At 50.7% G+C, this 18,359-nt stretch overlaps 1 protein-coding gene across 1 annotated transcript; it reads left to right on the top strand.

Moving 5' to 3' along the window:
• The first annotated feature begins 762 nt into the window (after positions 1-762).
• On the top strand, positions 763-8,570 carry LOC130190304 (sporozoite surface protein 2-like). The gene is made up of 3 exons (XM_056409626.1): positions 763-778; positions 2,446-2,863; positions 7,556-8,570. Exons 1-3 carry the CDS (start codon positions 763-765, stop codon positions 8,568-8,570), a joined length of 1,449 nt encoding a protein of 482 aa, XP_056265601.1.
• Positions 8,571-18,359: the final 9,789 nt, after the last annotated feature.

The following is an 18,359-nucleotide window of genomic DNA, read 5'->3' as shown; positions in this document are numbered from 1 at the left end:
ATGTTGCAGCGTACAGGTGCAGAATCTGCAATGTCGAAATATGTGTGGGTTGTCAGTACCAGAGGCGAGAGAGAGTAAAGAGATTGGAAAGAAGTGATCAGAGACATGGAGAGGAGTCACAGTGAAGGTTAGAAGGTAGAGCAGCTTCTAGTGGACATGGAGAGGAGTCACACTGAGGTTAGAGAGGGTAGAGCAGCTTCTGAGTGGACATGGAGAGGAGGTCACAGTGAGGTTAGAGATAGAGGCAGCTTCTGAGTGGACATGGAGGAGGAGTCACAATGAGGTTAGGATGTGGGCAGCCTACAAGTGGACATGGAGGAGGGTCACAGTGAGGAGTTAGAGGGTAGAGCAGCTTCTAGTGGACATGGAGGGTCACAGTGAGGTTAGAGGTGAAGCAGCTTCTAGTGGACATGGAGAGGTCACAGTGAGGGTTAGAGGTGAGAGCAGCTTCTAGTGGACACGGAGAGGAGGTCACAGTGAGGTTAGAGGTAGAGGCAGCCTTCTAGTGGACATGGGGAGGGTCACAGTGAGGAGGTTAGAGGTAGAGGCAGCTTCTGAGTGGACATGGAGGAGTCACAGTGAGGTTAGGAGGTAGAGGCAGCTTCTGAGTGGACATGGAGGAGTCACAGTGAGGTTAGAGGTAGAGGCAGCTTCTGAGTGGACATGGAGAGGTCACAGTGAGGTTGAGAGATAGAGCAGCTTTCTAGTGGACATGGAGAGGAGTCACAGTGAGGGTTGGAGGTGGGCAGCTTCTGAGTGGCCATGGAGAGGAGTCACGGTGAGGTTAGAGGTAGAAGCAGCTTCTGGAAGTGGACATGGAGAGGAGGTCACAGTGAGGTTAGAGGTAGAGCAGCTTCTAGTGGACATGGAGTCAAGGTGGTTGCCGGCTTTGTGAGAGTGGGAGGAGGGACTGGTGAGAGGTTAAAGGAAGACCCAGGAAGAGTTAGAGATCACATGACTTCTCTGTCTGGATGTTGAAGTCACCCAGAAGGATGAGGCGGGGGGCATTCAGAAGAAGTCCGAATGGGGAGGGGCGATCGAGCTCTTCAAGAAATCTCCCAAAAAAAGAGAACCAGGGTGAGAGAACAACAATGTGCAGTTGAGCGGATGAGTAATGTGCAATCACAGCATGGAACTCCAAAAGTCAGTGGGATAAAGAGTGACAGCGGGTAAAGAGAGAAACATACATGTGGGTGAGATGAGATGACCTGTGGCTCCACCCGACCAGAGGGTCTGGTGTGGCTGAAGAGGGAGAAGGCCGAGGAGAGAGCAGCCGGGGTAGAGCGTGTTGTCTGCTGTGATCCAGGTCTCAGTAAGGAGCCAGGAAGTCAGCGACTGCTCCATGGCAAAGCCAGAGATGAAGGAGTCAGCCTTGCGGTTGGCTGACTGACCGTTCCCAGAGGCCTCCTGTGACAAAGGTGCACTGGGTGTAAGGTAGAGGCGGTGTGGCAGCTGGTGTCTGATTTGGCCTCGGCTGCTGGTGATTGGCAATCACTCAGCGAGCGAGAGCCACCTATAAAAGCTGCCACTTTCGAGGAGTGGAGAGGAGAGGTGAGCTTAGAGAGCCTGCGTGTTTCGCGGTCTGCTTGGTGCCGTGTGACAGCAGGCCAATAAAACATGTCTTGGGGCCGAAACCTCGTGCTGTCTGGCGGATCACTTGGTGCTGGGAAACCTTACGGGTGGCGGCCTCGGGCGTGCTACATTGGAGCCCAACGTGGGGGCCCTGAGGACCCAGTGCCTGAGGAGGGAGCCAGACCAGGAGGAAAGAGCTGATGAGCAGCTTGGCAGATACTGGCCGAGATAGAGATGGGGGCTGGGCACAGGCGGAGAGAGCACGCCTGTTCCTCGAGAACCCTCAGCGAAACCCGCTGGGAGCAGACTCCCGTTCCCCGTGACCCGTCGCACTTGGCCGACCCCGAGGTCCAGGACCCATCGGGCTGCGACCCCATTTGAGCCTCAGGACCCGTCGGGCTGCCGACCCCTGAGGTCCAGGAGCCCGTCGGGCTGCAGAACCCGAGGGTCAGGACCCGTCGGGCTGCCCGACCCCAGAGCCCCAGGACCCGTCGGGACTGCCGACCCCTGAGGTCCAGGAGCCGTCGGAGCTGCGGACCCAGAGCCCCCAGGACCGTCGGGCTGCGACCCCCATTTGAGCCCCAGGACCCGTCGGGCTGCGACCCGAGTCCCAGGAGCCGTCCCGGGAATTGCGGACCCCAGAGCCCCAGGACCACGTCGGAGCTGCAGAACCCCGAGGTCCAGGACCACGTCGGGCTGCCGACCCCAGAGCCCCAGGACCGGTCGGGCTGCCGACCCTGAGGTCAGGGGCCCGTCGAGCTGCCGACCCCAGAGCCCCAGGACCCGTCGGAGCTGCGGGCCGGTCCAGGAGCCGTCGGAGCTGCCGGACCCAGAGCCCCAGGACCCGTCGGGCTGCCCGATTCCCGAGGTCAGGACCGTCAGTGGTGGCCGACCCCAGGCCCCAGGACCCGTCGGGCTGCCGACCCCTGAGGTCCAGGGAGCCGTCGGGAGCTGCGGACCCAGAGCCCCAGGACTCGGCGGAGCTGCAGAACCCGAGGTCCAGAACCTGCGTCGGGAGCTGCCGACCGCTGAAGTCCAGGACCCGTCCGGAGCTGCCCGTCGAACCCGAGGTCAGGATCCGTCGGGCTGCCGACCCCGAGGCCGACCCGTGGGGAGGAGCCGACTCTCGGATCCCGGGCCCCTGTCAGGTACCAGCTACAGCTCGCCCGGCCGTCCTTCCCGGCGGTCCCGGCTCCCCGTTCGGACCCAGTGATCAGCTCCCGTCCGAACCCCAGAGCCCCCACCTCCCTAAGCCCAGTCAGGCCCAGGGGCCCCCTCCGGCCGAGGCATTGTCGGTCCCAGGGCGGTCTGGGCCTCCTCCATGCCCAAGCTCTCGTGAGGGGGAAGTAGGATTGAGCAGGAGGGTCGACCCTAAATCAGGAAGTGGTGGGGAGTGTGGCAGCTGTGTGCTGATTTGGCCTCGGCTGCTGGTGATTGGCAATCTCCAGCAGCCGAGGCCACCTATATAAAGCTGCCACTCGAGGTGGAGAGGAGAGGTGAGCAGAGCCGCGTGTTTTCTTGATCTGCTTGGTTGTAAGTGTGTGGGCCAATAAAACATGTCTTGGAGAGCAAACCTCGTGCTGTCTGGCCCGGATCCTTGGTGCTGGAAACCCCACAGGTGGCGGCCTCGGGCGTGCTACAAGCGGGTAGGAAGGAGAACAGAGGAGGGGTTCGGTACGCTGAATGAGCTTGAGTCCTATAGCCAACTACAGTGAGATACGCACAGGTATGGAAAAGACACACATATTCACAAAAAATGAAATACTCCAGCCACCCACGAAAGACTCCTTGGAAGACTCCTATGTCTTTGTCCTCCAGTCACCCGACTCCAACGAGAAGACTCCCTATGTCTTTGTCCTCAGTCTTCGTCCTCAGTCACGCTGGCAGCACAAGGCCCGATCGGTTATGAGCCCAAGTTGGTGCCAATTACCTCCAGCCGCGTTGACACACCGCCCCTTGCCCATATGGTATTCAAATGACGGCCTCAATAGAAACCAGGTGATGACGCTTTCGTCCAATCAGTATGAAGATTCCGGTGTCGGAACACGGGACTCAACTATCTCCCAAAAACAAATCCTAAAACAGGACAGACTAACAATCTAGCAGCTTCAAACAACAAATACAACAGTAATTTAGCAGATGAAACTAGTTTTAAACAAAGATACTTATGCTTGGATCCAAAGTAGTCAGAGTGTCCAGGGGAAACAGGACACAGCTCTGCTATAAACAAATCCTAAAACAGGACAGACTAACAATCCTAGCAGCTTCAAACAACAAATACAACAGTAACTTAGCAGATCAAACTAGTTTAAAGAAGATACTTAGCAGGATCCAAGTAGTCAGTAGTCTACTTCTCACAGGTAGAAGATGCACACTGCAGACTTAGTGCATCTCAGTGCATCTCAGTGCATCACTTAGTGCATCTCAAGTTGCATCTTAAGCGATTCAGTGCATCATAGTACATCTCAGTTGCATCATAGTGCATCTCAGTGCATCATGGTGCATCATGAGTCGCATCTCAGTGCATCATACTGCATCTCAGTGCATCATAGTGCATCATAGTGCATCTCAGTGCATCATAGTGCATCTCAGTGCATCATAGTGCATCTCAGTGCATCATAGTGCATCTCAGTGCATCATAGTTGCATCTCAGTGCATCTCAGTGCATCATAGTACATCTCAGTGCATCATAGTGCATCATAGTGCATCTCAGTTGCATCATAGTGCATCTCAGTGCATCTCAATGATGCATCATAAAGGTGCATCTCCAGTGCATCATAGTGCATCATAGTGCATCTCAGTTGCATCATAGTGATTCAGTGCATCATCGTGCATCTCCAGGTGCATCATAGTGATTCAGTGCATCATCGTGCATCTCAGTGCATCATAGTGATTCAGTGCATCATAGTGAGTCAGTGCATCCACTTAGTAGTGATTCAGTGCATCTTAAATTGCATCTCAGTGCATCATCGATGCATCTCAGTGCATCATCGTGCATCCGTAAGTGCACGTCATAGTGCATCTCAGTACATCATGTCGTGCATTGGGTGCATTTGGTGCATCTCAGGTGCATCATAGTGCATCATGATGCATCGCTCGTGCATCTCAGTGCATATCGTGGATCTCAGTGCATCATCGTGCATCATAGTGCATCTTAGTACATCAGCCGATACATTATAGTGCATTTAGTGCATCTCAGTGCATCATCGTGCATCGCAGTGCATCATCGTGCATCTCAGTGCATCATAGTGCATCTCAGTACATCATCGTGCATCTCTGCAGCTCAGTGCATCATAGTGCATCTCAGTGCATCATAGTGCAACTCAGTGCATTATGGTGCATCATAATTGCAGCTCAGTGCGTCATAATTGCGCTCCAGTGTGTTGTCTGTTGCATCTCAGTGCATCCATAGTGCATCTCAGTGCAACTCAGTGCATCATCGTGCATCTCAGTGCATCATAGTGCATCTCAGTGCATCATATTGCATCTCAGTGCATCTCAGTGCATAAATTTTCAGTGCATCTCATAAATTGCGCCGTAGTGATTCAGTGCATCATAGTGCATCATAGTGATTCCAGTGCATCATAGTGATTCAGTGCACCATAGTACATCTCAGTGCACCATAGTGCATCTCAGTGCACCTCAGTGCATCATAGTGATTCAATTTGTCTGTGTTCATTGCATCATAGTGATTCAGTGCATCATAGTGCATCTCAGTGCATCTCGGTACATCATAGTGCATCTCAGTGCATCATAGTGAATCAAGTGCATCTCCAGTGCATTATAGTGCATCATAGTGCATCATAAGTGCATCTCAGTGCATCTCAGTGCATCATAGTTGTCATCTCAGTGCATCATAGTGCATCTCAGTTGCATCATAGTGATGTCTCAGTTGCATCATAGTGTCTCAGTGCATCTCAGGTGCATTATAGTGCATCTCAGTTGCATCATAGTGCATCATAATTGCATCTCAGTGCATCATGGTTGCATCTCAGTGCCATCATTAGTGAGATCTCAGTGCATCATAGTGAATCTCAATTGCATCTCAGTGCATTATAGTGCATCTCAGTGCATCATAGTAGCATCTCAGTTGCATCTTAGTGCATTATAGTGCATCATAGTGCATCTCACTGCATCATGTGTAGTGCAGCTCGAGTGCATCATAAGTGAATCTCCAAGTGCATCATAGTGAATCTCCAATTGCATCTCAGTGCATTATGGTGCATCTCAGTGCATCATAGTGCATCTTAGTGCATTATAGTTGCATCATAGTGCATCTCAGTGCGCATCATGGTGCAGCTCAGTGCATCATAGTGCAGAGGACCAAACTCGATGTCTCATGTTAACTTCTCATGTTGGCAGGCTGCAAGAACTCCGAGGCTCCCTGAGCTTCTCAGGAGGCTGCCGTGGAGGCAGGACACTTGGGACATTCAGGGTCATAAGGGTCAAGTGGTCCCTTACTGTATATTCCAACAGGTTGGTACCTTGTTGACACACGGCACATGGAAGACTTTACACCTGAGAAAGTAAAGAAATGCGTTCAAGTTATCAAGAAAGTGAAAGAAAGTTACTTCCAATTAAATATGTTTTAAGACCCGCCTGTGCCCAACTAACTCTCTCTATCTCTCAGTTTCTCTCTTTCTCCCTCTATCTCTGTCTTTCTATCTCTCTCTTTCTCCTATCCCTCTCTTTCTCCCTCTATCTCTGTCTCTCTATTTCTCTTTCTCCCCTTTATCCTCTCTCTTTCTCCCTCTATCTCTGTCTCTCTATTTCTCTTTCTCCCTTTATCCCTCTTTCTCCCTCTATCTCTGTCTCTCCTATTTCTCTTTCTCCCTCTATCCTCTCTTTCTCCCTCTATCTCTCTGTCTCTATATCTCTCTCTATCCATCTTCCTCTGTATCTGTCTTTCACTCATCATTTCTCTAACTGCTTCTGTGCACAGTCTCTAGATTACCATAACAACCAATGGCTGAAATGTGCCCCTTCAAAACAATGCAGCATTCCAGTGCTAGTGCTCCTGCCAACAGAACCCCCCCTTCCTGATCCACCATCACAGGCACCCTTGGGTCCTGGGATGAAAGTGAAACGATGCAATTACAGATTGTGTGAGGTTATTGTGTGTGGGGCGTTCAGATCCATCAGCCTCTATTGTATTCTCTATTTGCACAGAAAGTACAGCCAGGAGACCATAGCAAGACCCCATGGCCTTCTGCCCAGCATTATCTAAAATGGCATGACCTCGCCGCTAGACATTGCGAACTATCTCTGAGCTTCTGAGATACTGAAGTACTGTGATCAGAAAGGAGGCTTGCTGCGGCGTGGGGCCCCGGCTGCAGCGTGGAGCCCCGGCTGCAGCGTGGGGCCCCGGCTGCAGCGTGGGGCCCCGGCTGCAGCGTGGAGCCCAGGCTGGCAACGTGGAGCCCGGCTGCAGGCGTGGGGCCCGGCTGCAGCGTCCTGCTGGTCCTGCTCATGAGGTTACTGGGCAGGCCAGGACAGCTTCAAAACAATGGGTCATGGTTCCAGAACCTCTCGGGAAGTTGTTGCCCACACCAGAACTCTGTTGTCCATGCTTCACACACACACACCTTTCCTTTAAAGTCAGTGTATTCTACAGCCCAGAACAACCTGCGATGAAGGTAGCTTCACCTGACGCAGAGGGCCCGACCGTCGACTACGGACACGACTCGGAGTTCTAGGCTCATCATCCATTCGGTTCTCTTATGCTGTACTCTCATGATGATAACCGACCACCAGCACCCGCGCCCACAGGTTGGACCCACAGGACCCACAGGACCCACAGGACCCACAGGACCCCACAGAACCCACAGGACCCACAGAACCCCTTTTCCTGGGACCCACAGGACCCTGGCACCCACAGCACCCACAGGGACCCACAGGACCCACAGGACCCACAGCTTCCCACAGGACCCACAGGACCCACAGGACCCACAGACCCACAGGACCCAGCACCTGGGACCCACAGCACAGAAGCCACAGGCCACAGCACCACAGGACCCACAGCACCTGAACCCCAGAACCACAGGACCCCACAGCACCCACAGAACCCTGGGACCCACAGCACCCACAGCACCCACAGGACCCCAGAACCCACAGCACCCCAGAACCCACAGCACCCACAGCACCCCTGGGACCCACAGAACCCACAGCACCCACAGACACAGCACACAGCACCCACAGGACCCACAGAGACCCACAGCACCCCACAGCACCCACAGGACTTTAGAACCCTTTCCCAGGACCCACAGCACCCACAGCACCCCCACCCACAGGACCCCAGCACCCCACAGAACCCACAGCACCCACAGGAGCCACAGAAGCCACAGGACCACAGCATTTTGGGACTAGCACCCACAGCACCCCACAGGACCCACAGGACCCACAGGCACCCACAGGACCCCACAGCACCTGGAACCCACAGCACCCACAGGACCCCACAGCACCCAGCTTTAGGACCCTGGCACCCACAGAACCCACAGAACCCACAGCACCCCACCCAGAACCCACAGCACACCACAGGACCCCAGCTTACAGGACCCACAGCACCCACACAGGACTGGCAGCACCCACCTGGAACCCACAGGACCCCACAGGCACCCACAGTGAGACTGGCACCAACCCCAGGACCCACAGGACCCTGGCAGAACCCCAGGACCCACAGGACCCTGCAGAACAGAACCCCACAGAACCCACAGGACCCACAGCACCCACAGAACCCACAGGACCCAGATTTTGGCACCTGGGACACAGGAACCCACAGAACCCACAGCACCCCACAGGACCCACCAGGACCCACAGCACCCACAGCACCCACAGGACCCACAGCACCCCACAGAACCCCGGACCCACAGGATTGCTTCCAGGCAGGACCCACAGAACCCACAGGACCCACAGGTTCCCTTCCAGAACCCACAGCGCCCCACCACAGGACCCACATGAACCCACAGCACCCACAGGACCCACAGGGACCCACAGCATAACAGCACCCACAGGACCCCACAGGACCCACAGCACCCCACAGGACCCACAGCACCCCAGAACCCAGATAAGTCCCAGGACCCACAGGACCCACAGGTTGGATGGACCCACAGAACCCACAGGACCCACAGCACCAACAGGACCCACAGGACCCACAGGACTTCCACAGAACCCACAGGACTACCAAGCTACAGGTGCATTTAATGGGCGGTGGGACATTGTAATGTCAGTTCTCGGAGCACCTGGTAACAGCCTCAACAGCGCTCTGGGATATTAAATGTAACCGCAATGGAATTATAAGGCGTTGGGGAGGCGGGTCTGAACACACAGGCGATCCTCCTGCTGCCTGAGGCGGACACGCAGCTCACAGGCGCTTCAACACTATCAACGTCTTTAAAGGTGTTTGAAAGTGTTTTTCCAGAACAGAGACCCAGCAGTGGGCCAAAGAGACATATGGAATGTTTGGACGTGTGGTTATTTTACTACTTATTAATATTAAAATACTAATATTAGAGGACTCAGATTATAATACATGAAATAAAAACATTACATATTCCCATTATAGCATATGGTAAAATTAATGTTTATCGATTATTCAAATACTGACAGGCTGTGAGGCTGAGGAGTGAAATGCTCCTCACAGTGTGGCTTCACTGCAGCCGAACTCATCAGTTGACCGCCTCCTCTGAAGAGCCTCACAGCTGATAACCAATAGAGCTGTGTTCCTCTGTGTCTTGCTGACCTGCAGTCTTTAATCCTCTCGGTTGTGGCTTGTTCAGGCTGTGAAGCCTCGTCCTGATGGTCCTGAGCCAGTGATGGCAGTGCAGTGATCTTAACAGTGAGCGATCACAGTGATCACAGTGACAAGTAGTCTGCCGATCACAAGCAAGTAGACCTTGATCCGCAAGTAGACAACGATCCACAAGCAAGTAGACTGCCGATCCACAAGCAAGTAGACAACAGTCCACAAGCAAGTAGACTACGATCCACAGCTTAGTGAACCTTGATCACAAGCCACAAGCAAGTAGTCTACGATCCACAAGCAAGTGAACAACGATCCACAAGCAGTGAACTACGATCCTGGCAGACAACCGATCCACAAGCAAGTAGACTACCGATCCACAAGCAAGTAGACAACCGATCACAAGCAAGTAGACTACCGATCCACAAGCAAGTAGACAACGATCCACAAGCAGTAGACTACCGATCCACAAGCAAGTAGACACCGATCCACAAGCAAGTAGACTACCGATCCACAAGCGTGAACCTTGATCCACAAGCAAGTAGACAACGATACACAATCCTGTGATCAACCGATCCACAAGCAAGTAGACTACCGATCCACAAGCAAGTAGACAACGATCCACAAGCAAGTAGACTACCGATCCACAAGCAAGTAGAACCGATCCACAAGCAAGTAGTGAACTACCGATCCACAAGCAAGTAGACTACCGATCCACAAGCAAGTAGACAACGATCCACAAGCAAGTAGACTACCGATCCACAAGCAAGTAGACTACCGATCCACAAGCAACAATGAACAGATCCACAAGCAAGTCTACCGATCCACAAGCAAGTAGACAACCGATCCACAAGCAAGTGAACTACCGATCCACAAGCAAGTAGACTACCGATCCACAAGCAAGTAACCGATCCACAAGCAAGTAGACTACGATCCACAAGCAAGTGAACTGCGATCCACAAGCAAGTAGACAACGATCCACAAGCAAGTAGACTACCGATCCACAAGCAAGTAGACTACCGATCCACAAGCAAGTAGACAACCGATCCACAAACAAGTAGTCTACGATCCACAAGCAAGTGAACTACCGATCCACAAGCAAGTAGTCTACCGATCCACAAGCAAGTAGACAACGATCCACAAGTAGTAGACTACCGATCCACAAGCAAGTAGACTACCGATCCACAAGCAAGTAGACAACGATCCACAAGCAAGTAGACTACCGATCCACAAGCAAGTGAACTACCGATCCACAAGCAAGTAGACTACCGATCCACAAGCAAGTAGACTACCGATCCACAAGCAAGTAGACGATCCACAAGTACTACCGATCCACAATACGATCCACAAGCAAGTAGACTACCGATCCACAAGCAAGTGAACAACGATCCACAAGCAAGTAGACTACCGATCCACAACAAGTAGACTACCGTCCACAAGCAAGTAGACTACCGATCCACAAGCAAGTAGACTACCGATCCACAAGCAAGTAACCGATCCACACAAGTAGTCTACCGATCCACAAGCAAGGAGACAACCGATCCACAAGCAAGTAGACTACCGATCCACAAGCAAGTAGTCTACCGATCCAAATGAACAACGATCCACAAGCAAGTAGACTACCGATCCACAAGCAAGTAGACAACCGATCCACAAGCAAGTAGACTACGATCCACAAGCAAGTGAACTACGATCCACAAGCAAGTAGACTACCGATCCACAAGCAAGTAGACGATCCACAAGCAAGTAGACTACCGATCACAAGCAAGTAGACTACGATCCACAAGCAAGTAGACTACGATCCACAAGCAAGTGATCTACGATCCACAAGCAAGTAGACTACCGATCCACAACCAATGAACAACGATCCACAAGCAAGTGACTACCGATCCACAAGCAAGTAGACTACCGGTCCACAAGCAAGTAGACTATCGATCCACAAGCAAGTAGACAACCGATCCACAAGCAAGTAGAACCAACGATCCACAAGCAAGTAGTCTACGATCCACAAGCAAGTGAACAACCGATCCACAAGCAAGTAGTCTACCGATCCACAAGCAAGTAGACTACGATCCACAAGCAAGTAGACTACCGATCCACAAGCAAGTAGACTACCGATCCACAAGCAAGTAGTCTACCGATCCACAAACAAGAAGAAAAACGATACACAAGCAAGTAGTCTACGATCCACAAGCAAGTAGACTACGATCCACAAGCAAGTAGACAACTGATCCACAAGCAAGTGAACCGATCCACAAGCAAGTAGACAACGATCCACAACAAGTCTACCGATCCACAAGCAAGTAGACTACCGATCCACAAGCAAGTAGACTACCGATCCACAAGCAAGTAGACAACCGATCCACAAAGTAGTCTACCGATCCACAAGCAAGTAGACAACCGATCCACAGATCCACAATGAACTACTGATCCACAAGCAAGTAGACTACCGATCCACAACAAGTAGTCAACCGATCCACAAGCAAGTAGACTGCGATCCACAAGCAAGTAGACTACCGATCCTCAAGCAAGTAGACAACCGCTCCACAAGCAAGCAGACTTCCGGTCCACAAGCAAATGAACAACCGATCCACAAGCAAGTAGACTACCGATCCACAAGCAAGTAGACTACCGATCCACAAGCAAGTAGACAACCGATCCACAAGCAAGTAGACTACCGATCCACAAGCAAGTAGACAACCGATCCACAAGCAAGTAGACTACCGATCCACAAGCAAGTAGACTACCGATCCACAAGCAAGTAGACTACCGATCCACAAGCAAGTAGTCTACCGATCCACAAGCAAGTAGTCTACCGATCCACAAGCAAGTAGACTACCGATCCACAAGCAAGTGAACAACCGATCCACAAGCAAGTAGACTACCGATCCACAAGCAAGTAGACAACCGATCCACAAGCAAGTAGTCTACCGATCCACAAGCAAGTAGTCTACCGATCCACAAGCAAGTAGACTACCGATCCACAAGCAAGATCTACGATCCACAAGCAAGTAGACGATCCACAAGCAAGTAGACAACCGATCCACAAGCAAGTAGACTACCGATCCACAAGCAAGTGAACTACCGATCCACAAGCGTGAACAACCGATCCACAAGCAAATGAACAACCGATCCACAAGCAAGTAGTCTACCGATCCACAAGCAAGTAGACAACGATCCACAAACAAGTAGACAACCGATCCACAAGCAAGTAGTCTACCGATCCACAAGCAAGTAGACTACCGATCCACAAGCAAGTAGACAACCGATCCACAAGCAAGTAGTCTACCGATCCACAAGCAAGTAGACAACCGATCCACAAGCAAGTAGACTACCGATCCACAAGCAAGTAGACTACCGATCCACATAAAGCAAGTGGACTACCGATCCACATCAAGTAGACTACCGATCCACAAGCAAGTGAACAACGATCCACAAGCAAGTAGTCTACCGATCCACAAGCAAGTAGACTACCGATCCACAAGGTACAAGATAGTGATCCACAAGCAAGTAGACAACGATCCACAAGCAAGTAGACTACCGATCCACAAGCAAGTAGACTACCGATCCACAAGTAGACAAGTAGACAGATCACAAGCAAGTAGACTACCGATCCACAAGCAAGTAGACTACGATCCACAAGCAAGTAGACTACCGATCCACAAGCAAGTAGTCTGATCCACCAAGTGATCTACGATCCACAAGCAAGTAGACAACCGATCCACAAGCAAGTAGACAACCGATCCACAAGCAGCAAGTAGTCTACCGATCCACAAGCAAGTAGAACCGATCCACAAGCAATGAACTACGATCCACAAGCAAGTAGACTGATCCATCCACAAACTGATCCACAAGTAGACTACGATCCACAAGTAGACTACCGATCCACAAGCAAGTAGACTACGATCCACAAGCAAGTAGTCTACGATCCACAAGCAAGTAGACAGCGATCCACAAGCAAGTAGACTACCGATCCACAAGCAAGTAGACAACCGATCCACAAGCAAGTAGACAACCGATCCACAAGTAGACTACCGATCCACAAGCAAGTAGACTACCGATCCACAAGCAAGTAGACAACGATCCACAAGAGTGAGATCCACAAGCAAGTAGACTACGATCCACAAGCAGTGAACGATCCACAAGCAAGTAGACAGCGATCCACAAGCAAGTAGTCTACCGATCCACAAGCAAGTAGACTACCGATCCACAAGCAAGTAGACAACCGGACAATCTACGATCCACAAGCAAGTGAACGATCACAAGCAAGTAGACTACCGATCCACAAGCAAGTAGACAACCGATCCACAAGCAAGTAGCGATCCACAGCCAAGTAGACAACCGATCCACAAGCAAGTAGTCTACCGATCCACAAGCAAGTGACTACCGATCCACAAGCAAGTAGACAACGATCCACAAGCAAGTAGATCACCAACGATCCACAAGCAAGTAGACTACCGATCCACAAGCAAGTAGACAACCGATCCACAAGCAAGTAGTCTACCGATCCACAACAAGTGAACCGATCCACAAGCAAGTAGACTACGATCCACGATCCACAAGCAAGTAGACAACCGATCCACAAGCAAGTAGTCTACCGATCCACAAGCAATGAACAGCGATCCACAAGCAAGTAGACAACGATCCACAAGCAAGTGAACCGATCCACAAGCAAGTGACTAACCGATCCACAAGCAAGTAGACAACGATCCACAAGCAAGTAGACAACCGATCCACAAGCAAGTAGCCTACCGACCCACAAGCAAGTGAACCGATCCACAAGCAAGTAGTCTACCGATCCACAAGCAAGTAGACTACCGATCCACAAGCAAGTAGACAACGATCCACAAGCAAGTAGCAGATCCACAAGCAAGTAGTCTACCTCCACAAGCAAGTAACTACCGATCACAAGCAAGTAGACTACCGATCCACAAGCAAGTAGATTACCGATCCACAAGCAAGTAGTCTACCGATCCACAAGCAAGTAGACAACCGATCCACAAGAAAGTAGACAACCGATCCACAAGCAAGTAGTCTACCGATCCACAAGCAAGTAGACTACCGATCCACAAGCAAGTAGACTACGATCCACAAGCAAGTAGACTACCGATCCACAAGCAAGTAGCTACAGTAGTCTACCGATCCACAAGTAGACAACGATCCACAAGCAAGTAGTCTACCGATCCACAAGCAAATGAACCCGATCCACAAGCAAGTAGACAACCGATCCACAAGCAAGTAGACAACCGATCCACAAGCAAGTAGACAACCGATCCACAAGCAAGTAGTCTACCGATCCACAAGCAAGTGAACAACGATCCACAAGCAAGTAGACTACCGATCCACTACCGATCCACAAGCAGTAGACTACCGATCCACAAGCAAGTAGACAACCGATCCACAAGCAAGCACAGTAGACTACCGATCCACAAGCGATCCACAAGCAAGTAGACTACCGATCCACAAGCAAGTAGACAACGATCCACAAGCAAGTAGTCTACCGATCCACAAGCAAGTAGTCTACCGATCCACAAGCAAGTAGTCTACCGATCCACAAGCAAGTAGACAACCGATCCACAAGCAAGTAGACTACCGATCCACAAGCAAGTGTTCACCGATCCACAAGCAAGTAGACAACCGATCCACAAGCAAGTAGACTCCACAAGCAAGTAGACTACCGATCCACAAGCAAGTAGACTACCGATCCACAAGCAAGTAGACAACCGATCCACAAGCAAGTAGTCTACCGATCCACAAGCAAGTAGACTACCGATCCACAAGCAAGTAGATCCACAACCGATTCCACAAGCAAGTAGTCTTCCGATTCACAAGCAAGTAGACTACCGATCCACAAGCAAGTAGACACCGATCCACAAGCAACGATCCACAAGCAAGTAGACAACGATCCACAAGCAAGTAGTCTGATCACAAGCAAGTAGACAGCGATCCACAAGCAAGTAGACTACCGATCCACAAGTGAACACCGATCCACAAGCAAGTAGTCTACCGATCCACAAGCAAGTAGACTACCGATCCACAAGCAAGTAGACAACCGATCCACAAGCAAGTAGACTACCGATCCACAAGCAAGTAGTCTACCGATCCACAAGCAAGTAGTCTACCGATCCACAAGTAAGTAGACAACCGATCCACAAGCAAGTAGACTACCGATCCACAAGCAAGTAGACTACCGATCCACAAGTAGTCCGATCCACAAGCAAGTAGACTACCGATCCACAAGCAAGTAGACAACGATCCCACAAGCAAGTGAACCGATCCACAAGCAAGTAGACAACGATCCACAAGCAAGTACGATCCACAAGCAGTAGACAACCGATCCACAAGCAAGTGGACATCCGATCCACAAGCAAGTAGACTACCGATCCACAAGCAAGTAGACTACCGATCCACAAGCAAGTAGACTACCGATCCACAAGCAAGTAGACTACCGATCCACAAGCAAGTAGACAACCGATCCACAAGCAAGTAGTAACGATCCACAAGCAAGTAGTCTACCGATCCACAAGCAAGTGAACCGATCCACAAGCAAGTAGACTACGATCCACAAGCAAGTGAACAACCGATCCACAAGCAAGTAGTCTACCGATCCACAAGCAAGTAGACAACCGATCCACAAGCAAGTAGTCTACCGATCCACAAGCAAGTAGACTACCGATCCACAAGCAAGTAGACTACCGATCCACAAGCAAGTAGACAGCATCCACAAGTAGTCTACCGATCCACAAGCAAGTAGACTACTGATCCACAAGCAAGTAGACTACCGATCCACAAGCAAGTAGTCTACCGATCCACAAGCAAGTAGACTACCGATCCACAAGCAAGTAGACAACCGATCCACAAGCAAGTAGACTACCGATCCACAAGCAAGTAGACAACCGATCCACAAGCAAGTAGTCTACCGATCCACAAGCAAGTAGACAACCGATCCACAAGCAAGTAGACAACCGATCCACAAGCAAGTAGTCTACCGATCAAGCAAGTAGACTACCGATCCACAAGCAAGTAGACAACCGATCCACAAGCAAGTAGTCTACCGATCCACAAGCAAGTAGACAACCGATCCACAAGCAAGTAGTCTACCGATCCACAAGCAAATGAGACAACGATCCACAAGCAAGTAGACTGCGATCCACAAGCAAGTAGAACCGATCCACAATGAACTACGATCCACAAGCAAGTAGTCTACGATCCACAAGCAAGTAGACTACCGATCCACAAGCAAGTGAACTACCGATCCACAAGCAAGTAGTCTACCGATCCACAAGCAAGTAGACGATCCACAAGCAAGTAGACTGCGATCCACAAGCAAGTAGACAACCGATCCACAAGCAAGTAGACTACCGATCCACAAGCAAGTAGACAACCGATCCACAAGCAAGTAGACTACCGATCCACAAGCAAGTAGTCTACCGATCCACAAGCAAGTAGACAACCAATCCACAAGATCCACAAGCAAGTAGACTACCGATCCACAAGCAAGTAGACTACCGATCCACAAGCAAGTAGACAACCGATCCACAAGCAAGTAGACTACCGATCCACAAGCAAGTAAACTACCGATCCACAAGCAAGTAGACAACGATCCACAAGCAAGTAGTCTACCGATCCACAAGCAAGTAGACACAGCAAGTAGACAACGATCCACAAGCAAGTAGTCACCGATCCACAAGCAAGTAGTCTGATCCACAAGCAGAACCGATCCACAAGCAAGTAGACAACGATCCACAAGCAAGTAGACTACCGATCCACAAGCAAGTAGTCTACCGATCCACAAGTGAACAACGATCCACAAACAAGTAGTCTACCGATCCACAAGCAAGTAGACTACCGATCCACAAGCAAGTAGACAACCGATCCACAAGCAAGTAGACTACCGATCCACAAGCAAGTGACCGATCCACAAGTAGACTACGATCCACAGCAAGTAGACTACCGATCCACAAGCAAGTAGACTACGATCCACAAGCAAGTAGACAACCGATCCACAAGCAAGTGAACTACCGATCCACAAGCAAGTAGACTACCGATCCACAAGCAAGTAGACTACCGATCCACAAGCTCACAAGCAAGTAGACTACCGATCCACAAGCAAGTAGACTACCGATCCACAAGTAGACGATCCACAAGCAAGTAGACTACCGATCCACAAGCAAGTGAAACCGATCCACAAGCAAGTAGACTACCGATCCACAAGCAAGTAGTCTACCGATCCACAAGCAAGTAGACACCGATCCACAAGCAAGTACTGCGATCCACAAGCAAGTAGACAACCGATCCACACAGCAAGTAGTCTACGATCCACAAGCAAGTAGACAACGATCCACAAGCAAGTAGTCTACCGATCCACAAGCAAGTAGACAACCGTCCACAAGCCTACCGATCCACAAGCAAGTAACCGATCCACAAGCATGTAGACAACCGATCCAGACTACCGATCCACAAGCAAGTAGACTACCGATCCACAAGCAAGTAGTCTACGATCCACAAGCAAGTAGACTACCGATCCACACAAGTGAACTACCGATCCACAAGCAAGTAGACCACCGATCCACAAGCAAGTAGACTACCGATCCACAAGCAATGAACAACCGATCCACAAGCAAGTAGACAACGATCCAAGCAAGTAGACAACGATCCACAAGCAAGTAGATCACCGATCCACAAGCAAGTAGACAACGATCCACAAGCAAGTAGTCTACCGATCCACAAGCAAGTAGACTACCGATCCACAAGCAAGTAGATCTAGACTACCGATCCACAAGCAAGTAACTACGATCCAGCAAGTAGTCTACCGATCCACAAGCAAGTAGACAACCGTTCCACAAGCAAGTAGACAACCGATCCACAAGCAAGTAGACAACGATCCACAAGCAAGTGACAACGATCCACAAGCAAGTAGACAACGATCCACAAGCAAGTGAACAACGATCCACAAGCAAGTAGACTACCGATCCACAAGCAAGTGAACCGATGCACAAGCAAGTAGACTACCGATCCTCAAGCAAGTAGACAACCGATCCACAAGCAA

Source organism: Pseudoliparis swirei, chromosome 24 (assembly GCF_029220125.1).
Source record: "Pseudoliparis swirei isolate HS2019 ecotype Mariana Trench chromosome 24, NWPU_hadal_v1, whole genome shotgun sequence".
Lineage (NCBI taxonomy): Eukaryota > Metazoa > Chordata > Actinopteri > Perciformes > Liparidae > Pseudoliparis > Pseudoliparis swirei.
The sequence above is the reverse complement of the archived record's forward strand: the minus strand, read 5'-3'. Positions and strand labels throughout refer to the sequence as shown.

Coding starts and splice junctions, on each gene's coding strand:
- LOC130190304 (XM_056409626.1), top strand. Junction 2,864..7,555: donor CCCCCTCCGGCCGAGGCATT/GTCGGTCCCAGG, acceptor TGGGACCCACAG/CACAGAAGCCACAGGCCACA.